This window comes from Bos javanicus, chromosome 16, assembly GCF_032452875.1.
Source record: "Bos javanicus breed banteng chromosome 16, ARS-OSU_banteng_1.0, whole genome shotgun sequence".
Taxonomy (NCBI): domain Eukaryota; kingdom Metazoa; phylum Chordata; class Mammalia; order Artiodactyla; family Bovidae; genus Bos; species Bos javanicus.
Genome location: NC_083883.1, coordinates 28,740,609 through 28,760,408, shown reverse-complemented (window position 1 = coordinate 28,760,408; position 19,800 = coordinate 28,740,609). Strand labels below are relative to the sequence as shown.

General features: G+C 39.8%; 2 protein-coding genes across 2 annotated transcripts in view; one reads left to right on the top strand and one right to left on the bottom strand.

Moving 5' to 3' along the window:
• DNAH14 (dynein axonemal heavy chain 14) overlaps window positions 1-15,098 on the bottom strand; it is a 394,303-nt gene extending 379,205 nt beyond the window's left edge. The window contains exons 1-2 of the mRNA XM_061382365.1: window positions 14,925-15,098; window positions 1,947-2,056 (exon numbers count right to left, since the gene is read on the bottom strand). Of these exons, the coding sequence (XP_061238349.1) occupies window positions 1,947-2,023 (77 nt within the window). The 5' untranslated portion in view covers window positions 2,024-2,056; window positions 14,925-15,098. The remainder of the gene's footprint in view (window positions 1-1,946; window positions 2,057-14,924) is intronic.
• Window positions 15,099-17,959: 2,861 nt separating this feature from the next.
• Window positions 17,960-18,738, top strand: LOC133228284 (homeobox protein CDX-1-like). The gene is given in 3 exon segments (XM_061383796.1): window positions 17,960-18,180; window positions 18,406-18,494; window positions 18,497-18,738. Coding segments are annotated over 3 exon segments (552 nt in total).
• The last annotated feature ends 1,062 nt before the right edge of the window (window positions 18,739-19,800 follow it).

The following is a 19,800-nucleotide window of genomic DNA, read 5'->3' as shown; positions in this document are numbered from 1 at the left end:
CTAATGCAGTAGTTTAAGCTCCCTTCAATTCTTCTTTTCTTCTTTCTATTACTATATTCAGTTCTAAGATTTTTTTCCTAATTTCCTTTAGAGGTCCTCCTTTCACCAACTAGTTATTTAGAAAAGTATTTGTTTTTTCAGATATTATGTTTCATTTCCAAATGGTTTCTAGTTAAACTCTTATAACTAAGTTCTAATGTAATTAAAGAGTATGTAATGTATATTGATAATTTTTTAAACAAGATTTATGGTCTTAAATGGCACAGCATTACAACTGTTCCATATACCTTGAAATAGAAGGTATAACTTTTGTTTTTTAAATTTTTTATCTGTTGTTATCCTTTTGCATTTTAGGATGCTTTCACACCGTGCGTTTTTTAAATTCAATTTGACATTTAAAAAGAAAAAGTTTAGTCCATTTGCATTTACTGTGATTACAGACATTTTGGGGATTTATTTCTACCATCTTATTTTGTTGTCTATGGATCCCTTTTCTTGTTGTTTCTCTGTATTTTATCTCTATTTTTTTCTTTTTTTTTTTTCAGGAAAATTTCTTCAACTTTACCTTTCAACTGTTCTCTTAAGCTTCACTTCTGCTATTATATAATTAAATTTTCAAAACTATTTTTATGCAAGTGCTCCATTTTTTTTATTCTCTAAATGTGAACTGTTTCTTCTGTTACTGTTCAGTCATTTAATGATAGTTTTGTGGTGGTGATTGTTGAAGTTTTCTTCTCCCTGTATTATGTATTTCCTCCAAGCTTCTTTGATTTGTTTCGCTTTCTATCATGCTATAAACAATCCTCAAATGATCACAGTTTGCTGGTTGTATATGAGTCACCACTAAAATAACAATGAAACAACTCTTCATGCACTGGTGTTTTTCAACTGGTGGATTTGACTTTGGGGCAATCTGGGAATTTTGTTAGGTATTTCCTACTGACATTATCTACACATCTTTCCTTTTGGCTGGTCAATTTCCCAGAGAGTAATCTCTAGCTTTTAGCTGTGAGCTTTCTCATAGTCAAACAAAAGAAGAAAACTAAAGATCTCTTTGATTTGAATACATTAATCTACTCTCAGCTGTTCTCAGATTATTTCTGAGAATAAAGAAAGAAAGAATCTTTTGGCTGTGAGAGGTGAAGAAAGATACATATTCTGATTGCTTCTTATACAAACTTTCAAGTAACTGATTGCAGTCTCAGCTGCTCTGCACTTTCAGAGGTACATAATATCCTTAATTCCTGAGTTTGTGGGACTGGAGAGAATAGTGATGGAAGGGAGGAGATGGGGGAGGATGAATCAGCCTGTTTCTGGGCTACACCAACTGACACCTTGGGTTTATAATTTCCACTCTGCTAAATTAATGATAACTTATCCATGTATTTTCAAGCTTTCAAAATTTCACTGGTACTCCCACTTGCTTGTATCTCATCTTGAATTCTCTTATTCCTTACTGTCATTTTAACATGGTTTTAGGAAGGACAGCCATAAAAACAAGGGTTCCAATCCATCATGTTTAAATACAACTCAGAAATATTTTCAAGATTTCTTCTCCATTATTTTTTTCTGAGTGTTTGCTGATACACTCTTTTCTTCATCTGCTCTCTGCTGCCCTCTTCTGCTCTGAGCTGTCGTTTTCTATCCACAGTCCATATCTAGAACCAAACCACCTACTGCCTTCCTGGGATTTCGCAGTTGTTGATTAGTTTCTCATACCCATCAACCTCTTTCACACTTTTTGGCATATCCAAAGTTGGTCTGGGAGAAGGAGTCAGTGTTGATTTGCCTATCTTGTCAGGAAGAACTTCCTAAGAAACCAAGGTTTTCTACATGCCACAACCCTCATTCAATTCTCATGTAATACGTTATATTTTCCATTGTCAGAATGGCTTATCACTAGCCAGGTATGTTTGAGATTTTAATTTAATTATATCTTATTTTACCTTGGTTTTGAGTTTCCTTTATCCTTGTTCCTGTCTTTATTTACTGGTGTCAAATCATTGGATCTGAATGTCTCCATATATTTTTCTGAACAAAACTATGAAGTGATGAGCTGAAAAAATACATTCACGTTATTTTTAAAATATAAAAAATTATTTCACAGCTATTACTACTGATTCTATAAACTATATATATACATATATATATATATGTATATATATAGTTCCCAACTTTCCAGTAGGCTTATTAATTTAATACTCTCATTACCTTCAAGTGTTTCTTGTGTGTAATATAATTTTCAGAGCCTTCACTATGCTAGCTATCTTTCTCAGGGCAGTCCATATTGTCTAACTTCCTCTCTATGACAATTTTTTCCTTCTTACATTGATGTGTTTATATACATACAATTCTAATTGACCTTAAATTCTATACTAAATATAATAAGTTTTAAGATCATCTCCCCAAGAATAAATCATCAGAAAGAACTCAGGGAAGTCAACAGAACTGGAAGCCTAAGACACCGAACTCATTTCACCATTCACTAAGTACTAAGGCCACATTCATGTACTACCAGAATGCCTCAGATAGAACAGAATAGAACAAAAGGAAATGGGTTTTGAAATATGCAAGACAGAGAGTCTCTTTCTGATTACCGAGGGAAATTTAACAAGATACAGAAAGTCTCAAAGTAAATTTTGCATGGAAGTAAATTCTAACTAAATAATTTAAGCCAAGAATAATTTTCTTAGCTTTTAGCTGTGAGTTTTTTCAGTCATTTAAATACATTAAGAAATGTATGGAGGTTTCCAGGTTCGATGCATGAGACAGAGTGCTCAGGGTCGGTGCACTGGGATGACCCTGAGGGATGGGATAGGAGCAAGATGGGAGGGGGATTCAGGATGGGGAACACATGTATACCCATGGCTAATTCATGTCAATGTATGGCAAAAAACACTACAATATTGTTAAGTAATTAGTCTCCAATTAAAATAAATAAATTAATTAAAAAACTAAAAAGAGAGTTACCATATGACCCAGCCACTCCACTCTTGGGCATGTATCTGGAGAAAAACATGGTTCAAAAGGATATATGCACCCCAGTGTTCACTGAAGCACTATTCACAATAGCCAAGATATGGAAACAACTTAAATGTCCATTAACAGATGAATGGACAAAGATGTGGCACATGTGTACAATGGGATGCTGCTGCTGCTGCTAAGTCACTTCAGTCGTGTCCGACTCTGTGCGACCCCATAGACGGCAGCCCACCAGGCTCCACCATCCCTGGGATTCTCCAGGCAAGAACACTGGAGTGGGTTGCCATTTCCTTCTCCAATGCATGAAAGTAAAAAGTGAAAGTGAAGTTGCTCAGTTGTGTCAGACTCTTGGCGACCCCATGGACTACAGCCTACCAGGCTCCTCCATCCATGGGATTTCCCAGGCAAGAGTACTGGAGTGGGGTGCCATTGCCTTTTCTGAATGGGATGCTACTCAGCCATAATAAAGAATGAACTAATTCCATTTACAGCAATATCGAGGGACTGGAAATTATCATACTAAGTACAAGTCAAAAAGAGAAGGACAAATACAACTATCATTGTATGTGAAAACTAAAATATGGCACAAATGAAGTTATTTGCGAAACAGAAACAAACTCACAGACATGGAGAAGACTTGTAGTTACCAAGGGGGAGGAGAGTGGGAGAGGGGTGGACTGGAAGTTTGAGGTTAGGAGATGCAAACTATTATATATAGAATAAAAAACATCCTACTGTACAGCACAGGGGGCTATATTCAATATTCTGAGATAAACTATAATGCAAAGAATATAAAAAAGAATGTACAGATTTGTATAACTGAGTCACTTTGCTGTATAGCAGAAATTAACAAAACACTGTAAATCAACTATACTTCAATAAAAGTAAAATTTTTAAAAAATATGGTACTGACACAAAAACAGTAACTAATACAGTAACTAATATTAATTTCCAGTCCATCCATATTGCAGATCAATCGAACAGGATAGAGAGCCCAGATATGAACTCACACACATATAGTCAATCTATGACAAAGGCTTCCCTAGTAGCTCAGCTGGTAAACAATCTTCCTGCAATGCAGGAAACCCCGGTTCAATTCCTGAGTCAGGCAGATCCCCTGGAGAACAGATAGGTTACCCACTCTAGTATTCTTGGGCTTCCCTGGTGGCTCAGCTGGTGAAGAATCTGCCTGCAATGCAGGAGATCTGGATTCAATCCATGGGTTGAGAAGATCCCCTGGAGAAGGAAAAGACTACCCATTCCAGTATTCTGGCCTGGAGAATTCCATGGACTATATAGTACATGGGGTCGCAAAGAGTCAACAAATCTATGACAAAGGAGGCAAGAACATACAAGACAGTCTCTTCAATAAGGGGTACTGCAAAAACTGGACAGCCACATATAAAAGAATGAAATCAGAACATTCTTTAACACCATATACAAAAATAAACTCAAAATGGATTAAAGATCAAAATGTTAAGACCAGATACTATAAAACTCCTAGAGGAAAACACAGGCAGAACACTCTTTGACATAAAACACAGCAATATGTTTTTGGATCCTTGTCCTAAAGCAAAGGAAATAAATGCAAAAGTAAACAAATGGGACCTAATTAAAACTTAAAAAGCTTTTGTGTAGTAAAGGAAATCACTGATAAAATGAAAGGACAGCCTACTGAATGGGAGAAAATATTTGCCAATGATATGACCCATAATGGGTTAATATCCAAAATACATAAACAGCTAATTCAACTCAATATAAAAAGTCTGGTTTAAAAATGGACAGAAGGTATGAATAGACTCTATTCCAAAGAAGACAACACAGATGGCCAACAGGACATGAAAATATGCTCAACATCATTAATCAAACAGAGGAATGCAAATTCAAACCACACTGAGATATCACCTCAAACCTGTCATAATAGCTATCATAGAAAAGAATACAAATAACAAATGTTGGCAAGGATGGAGAGAAAAGACAACCTTCTGACACTGTTGGTGGGAGGTGTAAATTGGTGTAGACACTGTGGAAAACAATACAGAGGTTTTTAAAAAAAACTAAAAATAGAACCACCATCAGTTCAGTTCACTCGCTCAGTTGTGTCCAACTTTTTGCTACCCCATAGACTGCAGCATGCCAGGCTTCCCTGTCCACCACCAACTCCCAGAGCTTACTCAAACTCATGTCCACCAACTAGCTCATCCTCTGTCATCCTCCACCCAAAAAAAACTGTTAGAGTTAATAAACAAATTCAGTAAAGCTGTAGGAATCAAAATCAACATTCAAAAATCAATTGCATTTCTATATACTAACAATGAACTACACAAAAAAGAAATTGAGAAATCAATCACACTTGCAATAACACCAAAAAAGATAAATTCTGAAGGACAAATTTAACCAAGGAAATTAAAAGACCTGTACATTGAAAACTATAAGACACTGATGAAAGAAACCGAAGCAAAACACAAAATTATGGAAAATTAGCTCATGCTCACATATTACAGTAACTAATATTAAAATGCCCATACTTCCCAAAACAATCAACAGATCCAATGCTATCTCTATCAAAATTCCAATAGCATTTTTCATAAAAGTAGGGGAAAAAATGCTTTGCTTGGAACCACGAGAGATCCTCAATAATCAAAGCCATTTTTGGAAAAAAGAATAAAGCTACAGGTATCACACTTTCTGACTTCAAGGTATATTACAGAAATCTGCAGTCCTGTGTCGGGAACCAGTCCAGAAATTCAAGCAGTCCAGAAATTCAAGCAGAAATTCAGAATTTCTGCAGTCCAGAAATTCAAGCAGTCCTGTGTCAGGAACCGGGGCAGAAGCCAATGTGTTTCTTATTATTTCACAATAGTCTATTGTTGGCTGGCTTTGAAGATGGAAAGATTAGTTCAGATAGAATTAATAAACAAATTCAGTAAAGTTATAGGTTACAAAATCAATAGGAATTTGGCCAAGATGGCAGAGAAGGCAGACCCTGAGCTCACCTCCTCCTATGGGCACACAAAAGTTACAGAGCAATTACTGATGATAAAGACTGGAATCTAGCAGAAAATACCTTTATCTTTAGTTGTGACTAAAGATAAAAAAATAGGAAAGGTACAGTTAAGTCTCAGACCCCTAGTGGGCAACTCACAAATTACAAATACAGAGGAGTAAGAGGTCCATGCCCCACATCAGCGTCCCTAGTCCAGGGGTCCTGCATCAGGAACATGAGCCCCCAGAACATATGGCTTTGAAAGTCAGCAGAATTTACTTTCAGGACACCCAGAGGGCTGAGGGAAACAGGAACTCCATTCTTACCGGGTGCACATAAAATCTCACATGCTCTAGGACTCAGGGCAAAAGTAGTAAGTTGAAAGGAACCTGGGTCACACCTTATCTGATGATTCTGGAGAGCATTCCAGGGAAGCAGGAGGCAACTGGAAGTCATCCTGGGGATACAGACACTGGGAGTAGTCATTTTAGGGAACTTTTTCTATCATGAGGACAGGGACACTAGCAAGCACCACTTTGGAATTTCTCTCTAGCATATTAGAACTCACCCCTACCCACCTACCTGTTAGCGCCAGTACTGGGATGCCTCAGGCCAAGTAACTAGCCCAAGTGGGAACAAAGCCCCATCAACCAGCAGGCTGGCTGCTATAGGGGTGCTGAACCCACAGCTGCCCCAGGACAAGACCCTCTTCACCAGAGACCCTGGAACCCAGCTCCCACTCACCAGTAGACCAGCACCAGCCCCAGGACCTACTGGGCCCTGTCCCCTCCTACCAGTGGGGAGAGGGTGGAATACTTCCAGGGCCCTATAGCCAGAGACTCCAGATTCCAGCACTGCCCACCAGAGGGCAGCCAGCCCCAAGGCCAGCCTACATACACCAGTAAACCAGCACTAGCTCTGAGACCTCCCGGGCCTCAGCTCCACCTACGGTAGGCCTAAATACCAGCTCCAAACCCTGGCCCCTGTAGCCATAGACCTCAAGCTCTAGCACTGCCCATCAGAGGGCCAGCACTAGTCCTGTACCAGCCTCACGTGCCAGTTGGCTAGCATCCGCTCCAGGATCACTGCAGTTTCACAGCTTGCCATGGCAGAACCTAGACTACCCTGCCAGCAGGCTAATCCCAGCCCTAAGACACCCTGGATCCCTCAGCCAGCTGTGTCAGGAACAAGCCCCAACCACCACCAAGTCAACACTAGCTCTGGGACACTGGTCCCTTCAGTCGGTGGCCCCAGGATCCAATCCCACCTCCTAGCAGGTTGACATCAGCTTCACATCTGCCAGGACTCTATAGCCAGCCACCTTGTGACCCTACCCAACCCCATCAATCAGTAGCCAGCAACCTCTACCCAAGGCAGGGCCTGCCTGGCGACCAACCAGGTCGGGGGCCAGCCAGGCCTAGTAGACTACCCACAAGTGTCAACTTACCACAACATAAGGACTCATGCAGCTCACATATGGCACACCCCTAAACAATATAGCTCTTTGACTAGGGGGAATGTTCGATTAGGATACATAGGACATCCCTATAAAAGGCCACTTTTCCAAAGTCAGGAAATGTAACAAGCCTACAAAACACATGGAAATAAGAACAACAAGTTAGGCAAAATGAGAAAACAGAGAAACATGTTCCAAACAAAGGAACAAGATAAAACCCCAAAAGAATTAAGTGGAGACAGAAAATCTACTTGAGAAAGAGTTCAGGGTAGTGATCATAAAGATGATCAAAGAACTCAAGAGGATTTGGGATGAACAGAGTGAGAAGTTTTTAACAAAGAGTTTAAAATATAGATGGACCGGAGATGAATAATATAGTGCTGAAATGCAAAATACACTAGAAGGAATGATCAGTAGACTAAATGATACAGAGGAACAGATCATGAGCTGGAAGACAGGTAGTGGAAGTAACTGAAAAGAAACAGGACAAAAAAAAAAAGAAAAGATGACAATTTAAGAGACCTTTAGGCTTCCCTCGTAGCTCAGCTGGTAAAGAATCTGCCTACAATGCGGGAGACCTGGATTAAATCCCTGGGCTGGGAAGATCCCCTGGAGAAGGAAATGGCTACCCACTCCAGTATTCTGGCTGGGACAATTCCATGGGCAGAGGAGACTGGCAGGCTACAGTCCATGGGGTCTTGAAGAGTTGGACACAGCTGAGCTACTTTCACTTTCACTGGGACATCAAACATACTAACATGCACATTACAGAGATCCCAGAAGGAGAAGAGAGAGAGAAGACATAGAGCTGAAAACTTTCCTAACTTCGGAAAAGGCTTCCAGGTCCAGGAAGCACAGAGAGTCCCAAACAGGTTCAACACAGAGAGGACCAATCAAGACACATGTAATTAAAATAGTAAAAATTAAAGAGACTATTAAAAGCAGCATGAGAAAAACAACAAGTTATGTACAAGGCTATAAGGCTCATAGCTAACTTTCGACAGAAACTCTGCAGGCCAGAAGAGAGTGGCATGATATATCTAAAGTGATAAAAGGGGAAAATAGTGATAATCTATTCAGTAAGGCTTTCATTCAAAGTTAATGGAAAGATTATGAGTTTTACATGCAAGCAAAAGCTAAAAGAGGTCATCACTACCAAACTAGCTGTACAAGAAATGTTCAAGGGATTTCTCTACGTGAAAAAGAATAGACCACAACTAAAAATGACAAAAAAATAAAAAGACATGTCAAATCAGTGGGAAAAACTGATCTAGAAAAAAAGGACCACATGGGAATAAATTGAAACTGAACATTTTCTCATTCACACCAAATATACAAACAAAATAAAAATTTAACTCCAGTGTAATTAAGTACTTAAATATCAAAATTAAAACTTTAAAATATATTTAATATTTCTCTGATGGGGGAAAGGAAAGATTTTTAAACAAGAGTGTATATAAAAGTCTATACACTTAACTGTATTAAAATAAAGAACTTTTGATAAATCTCACTTTTAATAAAGACAAGCTGTATACTGTGAAATGATAGCTGCAAAATATATGTGGTACATAGTCTGCAAAGATGGAAACGGAAATGGCAACCCACTCCAGTGTTCTTGCCTGGAGAATCCCATGGACGGAGAAGCCTGGTAGGCTACAGTCCCTGGGGTCGCACAGAGTCGGACACAACTGAAGTGACTTAGCAGCAGTCTCCAAAGATAACCACAATTCCTACATGCATGTCTATTTATCACAAAGTAGAGTCTATTCCTCTTTCTCAAAGCAGAGCTTGTCTTAGTGATTTCTTCTGACCAACAGAGACCTGTTAAAATAACTTTATGCCAATTCCAGGCCTAGCCCTTAAGAGTCCTGCCAGCTTCCCCTCTCCCTCTTGAAGCGAAGAACTGTGGGAGAAATCCAACTACCCTGCTGAGACTACGCATGCTCCAAGTCATCAGCCACACAGAAAAGTTCTGAACCACCAGACATGAGTGAAGACATTTTGAACCTTCCAGTCCCACCCAGCCATCAAATAAATATAGTCAGATGAGTGACCCAGGGCCATATGAAGCTACAAAAACACCCCTCTGAGCCTAGAGCCTAGAGAAATAATAAATCATTCTTGATTTAAGCCAGTGAATTCTAGAGCGATTTGTTAAACAGCAATAAACAACTGAAGTGACATCTAACATACATACCACAAAAAATTAGTCTCAAGAACAAAAAAAAGAACTACACTAAAAAAAAACGACTAGAACAATTACACAGGCAAATGATATGTACAGGCATTTCACAGAAGAAGAAATAAACATAACAAGTTATGTTCAATGTCATTACTAATCAGGATCATGCAAATTAAGATCATAAGTCAACATTTCTGTAATTCAACTGGCAAAGGAAGTTTGACAACATCAAGCAGAGAGGATAGACATTAGTAGTATCTCTTAGATTGCTGGTAAGAGTATATAACCACTCCAGAAAAGTTTGGCATCTTCTTTAAAAACTGAACATTACCCTACATCTCAGCAATTACATCCTAATATACCTACTCCCCAAGTGGCGCTAGTGGTAAAGAACCCACTTGCCAATGCAGGAGACATAAGAGATGGGTTCTAAAAACAAAAAAGAGAGAGAGATGGGTTCTATCCTTGGGTCAGGATGATCCAAAGAGCATGGTAACCCCCTCAAGTACGCTTGCCTGGAGAATCCCATGGCTAGATAAGCCTGGAGGACTATAGTCCACAGGGTCACAAAGAGCAGAGCATGACCGAGGCGACTTTAGCACACACACACATACCTACAATGGACACAAGTTTGAGCAAAATTCAGGAGATAGGGAAGTATAAGTAAGCCTGGCATGCTGCAGTCCATGCGGTTGCAAAGAGTTAGACATGACTAAGTGTTTGGAATGCACGCATACCTACATACACACACACACACACACAAATAAAAACTTTTTCACATGTGCAATAGAAAACAGTACAAAATCTTCCACAGTAGCCTTGAGAATAATATCTAAAAGCTGGAAACAACACTAAAAGCCCAGCACTAAGAGAATAAACAAATTATGATCTAATAATACAATGAAATATTACACTACAGTAAAAATAAAACAATTAACCTTGGTAAAATATCATTGGTAAGAGGAATTATTAGAAAACTCATTCAGAATATTTTTTTGTAAACTTCAAAAACAGTTAAGCTAAGAAATATACTGTAGACATACACGTGTGATTTTGAAAGCTTTTAATACTTCAAGATAATATGAAAAGAACTAAATCAGGGATGATGGAGACCTGAGGACCTCCATAGTCACTGCCCTTGCTGAACTCTTGCTGAACACTTTAAAATAAAACTGCTGAACAGCTGCTGAGTTGCTGAAATATGCTAAGAACTGGACTAAAGAAAATATACCTTTCCCTAGTAACATATGAGATGTGCTTGATAAGCCGATTGCATATATGTAACAAATGTTCCTCCAATAAACAATTTGTTTAAACCCGCAAGAACGTCCCGTTCCCCCATCAAAAACTCTACCTATTTTCCTCCAGTGGGACACTGTTCTGGCTTCCTCCAAAACTGTGGTTCCCCCAATTGCAATTCTAAGACCCCCATTAATCAATTTTTGACCTCTTTATAGTTTGTGGTCCTTCCAGTTGACAATAATAAACACAAAATTCTTGAGGAGTTATAGAAGGCAGAGAGATAAAATAAGGGAAAGATTTGAAGATAAATGTTGCTAATAACCTACTTACTGTCTTATGCGGTGAATTTGCAGGTGACTATTTTATAACTTGAACATACAATTTATTAGTTTTTAAAGACCCATGCAATGATCAATGATGACAGGATGCCATCAATATAGTACAATACAATACAATCTGGTGCATATGAAAATCCTTACCCACTCTGTAAAAAAAAAAAACAAAAAACAAAGAGGCCAAAAGTATATCATTTATTGGTTTGTTAGAAAAGTTACCAGCAGACAATAGGTTAATGTCTTAAAAATGCTGAAACAAAAATAACCGCCCATCAAGAAGTTTATATTGTTGAATATGTAAAAAGACTGAGATTATCACCTACAGACCCTCACTTAACAGAATAATTAAGGATGTACTTCAGCACAAAGTGACATAGAGATGAGATGTATACAAAGTGACAGAATGAACAATGGCCTCCCCAAAGGTGTCCACATCCTAACCACCCAGAACCCGTGAATAAGTTACCTTACATGGTAAAAGGGACTTTGCAGATGTAATTAAACTAAAATCTCAAAATGGGGAGATTATTCTGGATTATCCAGTGGGTTCAACATAATCACAAGGAACCATGCAAGAGGGAGACAGGAAGATCAAAGGCAGAGAAGGATGTGAGAATGGAAGCCAAGGTCAGAGAAAAGAAGATACAATGCTGCAGGCTTTAAAGATAAGAGAAGGGACTACAAGCCAAGGAATGTAGGCAACCTCTGAAGGGAAGAACAGCTAAGGAAACAGATTTCTCCCTGAGAGCCTCCAAAAAGGAATGCTGAACGCATTTTACACATTTTAGCCTTCTGACCTCCAGAACTGTAAAATAATACATTTGTGTTGCTCTCAGCCACGAAATTTGTGGTAATTCCAATTAACAATGGGAGACAAAGACATAGTTACATATATTTACTTATTAAATCCTCACAAAGCCTCTTTGAGTTAGGCACTAGTCTTAAACCCACTTAACATGGTATTACACTCACTTGACATAAAGAAATCAACGAACAAAATAAGTGGTGGACCTGGATACAAATCCAGGATCCACACCATTAACCTCCATAAAAGTGGTCTTTTAAATGAAAGAACATTGTATCAGAAAAGATTACTGAAAAAAACATTTAAAAAAATATGTATTATGTCAGTAAACATAATGAAAGATTACATTTTAAAAGTTAAAATTAAAATACTGAAACAATAACAGTGTTGGGTAGGAAGAAGTTCAATGGGCATTGTACCTTAAGATCCTTGTTATTAAAAAAAAAACAACAGATGACTGTTATTGTCAACAGAAACAAATATTTAAAAAATGACTGATTTTGTCAGAAAAAATTTATGGACAAATATGTACTAAGGTAACACACTAAAATAACATAAACATAATCTATGGAGCCTAAACAGAGCTGGAAAAATAAATAACACATAGAATGACTGACAGACAGACAGGAGGAGTATAGATGATTCAGAAAATTTCAGCAGCAGATAGGGAAGTGTGATATACAAAAAACACAAAAGAGAAGTAAATCTGGCCCTGTTTCTTCAGTAATCACAATAATAAAAGTGGACTCATTCCATTTATTTAAAGACAGATTGAACAATCAAACTAGACAATGTAGCTAAAAATGTTGCTTATAAAACACATCCATAAAGCAAAAGCGTATCAAAAAGTTCAAAATAAAGAAATGGATGCTGGTGAGAAAGGAAAATGATGCAGTTGCTATGGAAAACTGTCATCGTACTTCAATAAATTAAACACAGAATTACCATATGATCCAACAATTCCACTTCTAGGTAAATACCAAAAGAATCAAAGGCAGTGATTCAAACATATATTTGTACACCAATGTTCAGAGCAGCATTATTCATAAAAGCCAAAAGGTAAAAACAACCCAAATGTCCATTAACAGATGAATGGCTAAAGAAAGTAGGTATATACGTACAATGGAATTATTCAGTCTTAAAAAATGACACAGATCACAGAATATCAAAAATGATATCTTGACACAGACCACAATACTTCTAGGATGAACCTAGAAGCCATCATGCTAAGTAAATAATCCAAACACAAAGGACAAAATTTCTAGAAATCCACTTGAATGAGGTTTCTAGAATAGTCAAATTTTACTGGCTATCAGGAGATAGAAGCAGTAATGAAGAGTTAGTATTAAATAAGTACAGAATTTCAGTTGCGGATGATGAAAGTTGGGAAGATGGATTGTGGTAATAGACACACAACAATTTAATGCCACTGAAATATACATTTAGACATATTATGTCGTGCAATAAAGAAACAAAGAAACAGAAAATACTATACCATGCCAATGGTAATAAAAACAACACTGATTTAACAACATTCTATCAGACAAAATAGAATTTAAAGGAAAAGCATTAATAAGGAGAAATGGAGACTCAACATAATAATAGAAGGGACAATCCATCAAAGAGCTATAATACTTATAACTTTTAAGTACCTAAGATTGCCTCAAAATATACAAAGCAAAGCCTGACAGAATTACAGGAAACTCGACATTTCGCAAAAACATGGTGAGCTATTTCAACCTATCTCAATGATCTATAGATCAAGTGAGCAAAAAAAGTAGTACATATACACAAGATTTGACCCTCCCAATGAACAGTCTTGGGCTACAGTCCATAGGGTCGCAAAAGAGTCAGACGTGACTTAGCAACTAAACAAAAACAATATAAATAGAGGGAACCCTGTACCTAATAAAAGAATTTACTTTCCTTTCAAATCACATAAAATACTTATAAAAATTGATGATATGCTAGGTAACCAAAGACTTAATACACTTCAAAGATATAATATTATGTAGACTACATTTTCTAACATAAAGCAAATAAATAAGTCAAAAATAAAAACAGATTTTTAAAAAACTGTCTAGTTTGAAGACTTGAAATAGCACTCCTAAATAAAGTAACAGATTAAAAAGAAAATAAAAATGGAAATTACTCTCTAGTTAGAACCATTCAGAAAATATCACATATTTAAGGTTCGTGGATGCAGTTTTAGCAGCTCTTAGAATTAAAAATAAGAAGAGCATTAAATTAATTTAGTATTTTAAAGATTGCAAGTAAATAAAGGATTCAATAAAGAAGCTAGAAACTGAACAAGCTTAAAGGCAGGGAAATCAGTATAACAGAAAACAATCAAGATCAATAAAATTAATTGATTTCCTTCATCAACTTGATGAAGTTGAAAGGAAAACAGAAAAGTACACAAAAGGCTCTCATTTACTCCCAAAAGTAACAGACACGAGGCTGAAAGTGTTTCACAGGTGAGGTTTATCAAACAAGCAAAGAACAGAAAATCCTTATGATATACAAACTTCACAAGTAAAGAAGGAAAGTCATTGAACTCATTTCTTGAAACTTAAAGAGCAGTGATTCCCAAACAAGACAAGAACTGTATACTACACCAAAAAATTACATAGACAATAACATTTATGAATGTAAGTGCAAATATCATAAATAAAACATTAACAAATCAAATCCAACAATGTCTGCCTATGTACACATATGATACATACACATGTACTGATACATATCTTAGTGGAGTTTATCCCATGAATGCAAGTACATCTATGAATGTTAATAATGTAATAAAATATATTAATTCTTTGAAGAGTCTGTTTACTCACATAAAATCACACACATATTCATCTATATTTGTGTCACGTGTACACACATATGTGTAAGTATATATTACGCAAATTTTTTAAGAGTTCATTACTCACTTATCGGGGATATAAACACCAAGCTCGCATTGAGGCAGGAGTAGAAGAGAGCTCACTCAGCCTCATAAACAGAAACCAACAAGCCCTGCGCCAGGAAGACGAGCTCTTCGAGGGCAGGGACAGTCGTCTGACTGGCGCCTGGCGCAGGGCGGTGCACAACGACTGCGTAACGACGTCGAGGCCTTCCGTTCTCAGGCAGCCCTGCAAACCAACGGTCACCGGGCCCCCGAGGTCCCGAGGTCCCAGCCGTTATGGAACGCAGTCCCCGAGGCCCTTACCTGCTGCTCTGTGGCCCAGTGGCCGCCTGGGCCCATTTTAGGGCTGAATAGTGAGGCTTGGCCCGCACATGCTGGAAAGGAAAGCGCCAGGCGAGGATGCCCTTGAAGAACCAAAGAGGACCGCCTGGAGACCCACCTGCAAACCCCAGGGCGCCATGGCTAGCGGTTTCAGGGGTGTGGTCTCAAGGCCCGCGCAATGGATGCTGGGGGCATGGGGCAGGATCAGGGCCGACACTGGACCGGCCAATGAAGTGGCCAGCGCCTTCTAGGTTCCCACGCCAGCGATATCACAGCCGCAAAGGGCATCACGACACTGACGGTGCAGAAAAGGGTGGAGGCAGAAATGTGCACTAAAAGCACATATGATATTTTGCACGTTATAGACCTCAGTCTAACATGTCAATCACTTGCACAGGAAAAACGGAGACATTGCAGAATGAGCCCCTCTGGGACCTTTGAAAGAAATGGCTTTTTAATATTTTCAAAACGTTTATGTTGTGAACAAAATACTTAATAAGTTTATTAAATAATAAATTTATTGAATTAATAAACTGTTTATTAAATAAGTTTGTTAAATTAATAAGTAAGTTCATGTGGGCATAAACTTACCATTTAAAAGCCTCAGTTATTAGTAAAAGGTTATATATGGGCATATAATATGAGTGTAAGAGTGTGTGGACTGAAAATAGATGCCCAAACTGAGAGCTGTGAGTTACATTTTGTTGGAGTGGGGGTGCTTATGAGGACTATAGTCCAGGACACAACCTCTCAGATGGCTCTGAGGAACTGCTTGCCAGAGGTGGGAGTCTGGCAGAGGTCAGTATGTATGATTTTGATGAAGGGGAATACATGCAGTCAAGCATACATTTTGGCAGAGGCTTGCTGCTAGTGCAGAGAAGGTTGCTGATAGTCACAAGGAGCAAATGTCTCTTAATGATTTTAGTGCTCTTCTAGATGTGAGAAGATATTAAAAAAATTAGGCTCATGAAGTCTTCTGAAAAGATCTAACTACCTGAAGGCCAGCTCTACCAAATTTCCCTAGAGCACAGAGTGCCTCATTCCTGCTCTCTGTCTGGAACTCCTTTCGGGATGTGTTGAAGGTCAGCGACTGCAGTGGCCAGGGACTTCATTCTTGTAGAACTGGGTGGTGAGCTACGTTGTTTGGTTGGCAAGCTAAAGGAATCCTAAGAAATAGTTGAATTGTGTGTTTATGTGTCTATGTAAAAATGCCTCATTTCTTTTTAAATGTCTTATAAAAAATTTAGTAGGTGAATATCCTATATGTGACTCAACATTTCTTTACTGAACACTTACTATGTACCACACAGGACGCATGGGTCCCTTCTTTATATTTCTTGGTAGGGGCCACAGAAGAAAAGCAATATAGAGTTTTGCTGCATTCTACTATAGCTAAAACTGTGTTTAAGAATAAACTTCCCACTATTCATATCAATTAAGCTTGAATATGTAATCATTCAGCACATCACAATAAAATTTGAGGATGAATTTGAGTCTGAGAAGCTGCTAAGAATTTGAATGTTGAGGGTGAGGAAAGACATTTTAAAAGGGAAAATCATTTTGCAAATAAGGTTACCTTACGTGCCAATAATCATTTCTATTCGATAAACTTAGCCAAAACATTAGAGTTATAACTCAATAAAATATCAGTCAATAAATTGTCTAAAACAGAACAAGATAAACAAAAAAACTATGAAGCCATCTTCTTCCCGTGTCTTCTCTATCTCAAAAAATAGCAGCTCTACTGCGGAGTCTTCCTTGACACTCACTTCTCCCTTACTCTCTACCCCAATTCAATTTATTATCAAGTTCTGTGGATTCTACCCACGACACGTATCTTGTCTATCACTTTGGTCCACCTCTACTGTTTTGGTGGTAGGCCAAGAAATGGCCTTCAAACCAGTACCTGCAGGGGAAATACTGAATTTCAGGAGTGTGAGGGTAGTGATGATTTTAAAGGAATCTGTTTATATATCCAGATCTTTATATATAGCCTTTGCTAATTGTCATAAAGATTTGGCTTTCCTAGCCTTTCTTTCAAAATTTTCCTTCACACTTTATAAAGAAAAGACCAGCCCTCCCCTACCTGGAATTCCACTGTGGTGGTTTCCAGGTGTAAGAAACTCAAGGATACCACAGAGCCAATGCAGAAAAAAAAAGAAAAAGAAAAAATTTAAAGGAAGGAGCACTTCTTTCAATGGTCAATTGAAAAGCATCTACAAGGGCCAGGAGTCCAGGTGAATAGTTGCTCCAAGCCCGCAGGGCCCAGCAGACACAGCGGGGAGAGGCGTGTACACCGTGTACCTGATGTGGATGGACTATGTGCTTGGTGGGCTGTGGCTGGACATGATTCTCCTGGGAACCTGGACCCGCCAGGCGCACGTCTCAGCCTGGGCCCACAAGCCTACATCCCCACACCCCAAACCTGACCTCGACCCCCAGGCTCCTGCAGTACCCAGACTTCGCCAGCTACTCAGATGCACCCTTCGCTGCACCAAAGGGTAAATGGGCTCCCACCGCCAGTCCACCCCTCTGGCTTTCAGGCCTCCTCTGAGCTTTAGAGGCTTCCCTGGTGGCTCAGAAGGTAAAGACAATGTGGGAGACCAGGGTTTGATTCCTGGGTCAGGAAGACTCCCCTGGAGAAGGGAATGGCAACCCACTCCAGTATTCTTGCCTGGAGAATCCCATGGACAAAGGACCCTGGCAGACTATAGTCCACGGGGTCACCAAGAGTCGAACATGACTGAGCGATCAGTACACACATGGAGCTTTAGTGCGTGGTGCCCAAGTCCCCGGGGGTGTGGCCCTGGTCTCCTGGTGCAGTGTCTCTGCAGCCCAGGCATACCGTCCTCACCCGGAGGGCAAAGCCAGACTTCCTGTGAGTGGATGTGGTGTAGCGTGGCAGCTGAAGGTGGCAATGGCAGGGGTAAGACCAGGACCAAAGACAAAAACTATGTAGTCTACACCAAACTGGCTCCCCTGATGGCTCATAGTAAAGATCCGCCTGCCAATGCAAGAGACACAGGTTCAAAACCTGGGTCTGAAAGATCACCTGGAGAAGGAAATGACAACCCACTCCAGTATTCTTGCCTGAGAAATCCCATGGACACAGGAGCCTGATGGGCTACAGTCCATGAGATTGTAAAAGAATCAGACACAACTTAGGGACTAAAATAACAAAACAGCTACACTGATCACCAGTGCCTGGAGCTGGAGAAGGAAGTGCTGTACAGTCATTACATCGCCATTCAGGGGAAATCAGAGCTGGCTGCTAATGGGGGCTTACTGAAAGTCACGTGAAGATCTGGTTCCAAAATCAGCAGGCAAAGGAGCACAAAGTGAACCAGAAGAAGCAGCAGCAGCAGCAGCACCCCCAACAGCCATCCCTGCCAACCCATGATGTGACCCCCCCCACTCCAGCCGTGCCACCCTTTGAGGACCTGTGCCCCAGCTCCACCAACCTCCTGGGTGCCCCCTTCCCTTCACCTGTCAAGGAGGAGTATGCTGTAGCTCCCTGACCAACCTTGTGAAATAGGGGCCTTGGGGACTCAGGTGCTGGGAATGTGGCTCCTGTGGGGGCCCAGGAGGCCTGGTGTGAGTCCCAGTCCTGCCACCGACCTTCTGAGTAACCTTGGACAGATCACGCACCCCACCCCTGGGCCCATCTCTGGAGAGGTCTTAACCCCCAGGAGATCAGGGGACCACCCACTCCTCCTCCACAGACTCAAAGGTGGGAGGCCCCCATAGGGACTAGACTCCTGGAGAAAGGAGGTAGAACACAGAGAAGATGAAAAGCTTGCAGACTGGGACCTGAGGAGGTGGCGGGGTGTCAGCTCACACCTGCCTTTTCCTGCAGCGTGACCTCTACTGGCCCCCATCCTAACATGCCCTAAACCCTCTCCAAAAAGAGTTGGACATGACTGAGCGACTAACACGTCAGATTTTATTAGCTGGAAACAAAAGCACCGTCAAAGTGTGAGGCAGTACTGCTTAGTGTAGTGACACTAATTCCTTTTTAAAAATTTATTTTTAATTGGGGGATAATTGCTTAAAAATATTGCGTTGGTTTCTACCATATATCAACATGAATCATCCATAGCTATATGTATATTCCCTTCCTCTTGAACTTCTCTCCTACCTTCCATCCCATCCCACCCCTCTAGCTTATCACCAAGCACTGAATTTGAGCTCCCTGCATTATACAGCAAATTCCACGGACTATCTAATTTTACGTATGGTGATGTATATGATTCCATGCTACTCTCTCCATTTGCCCCACCCTCTTCCTCCCCCACTGTGCCCGTAAGTCTGTTCTCTATGTCTGTGTCTCCATTACTGCCCTGCAAATAGGTGCATCAGTACCATCTTTCTAGATTCCATATTTATGCATTGTATGCTTAGTCATTCAGTCGTGTCTGACTCTTTGTGACCCCATGGACTGTAGCCCGCCAGATTCCTCTGTCCGTGGGGATTCTCCAGGCAAGAATACTGGAGAGGTTTGCCATTCCCTCCTCCAGGGGATCTTCCCAACCCAGGGATTGAACCCAGGTCTCCCGCATTGCAGGCGGATTCTTTACCGT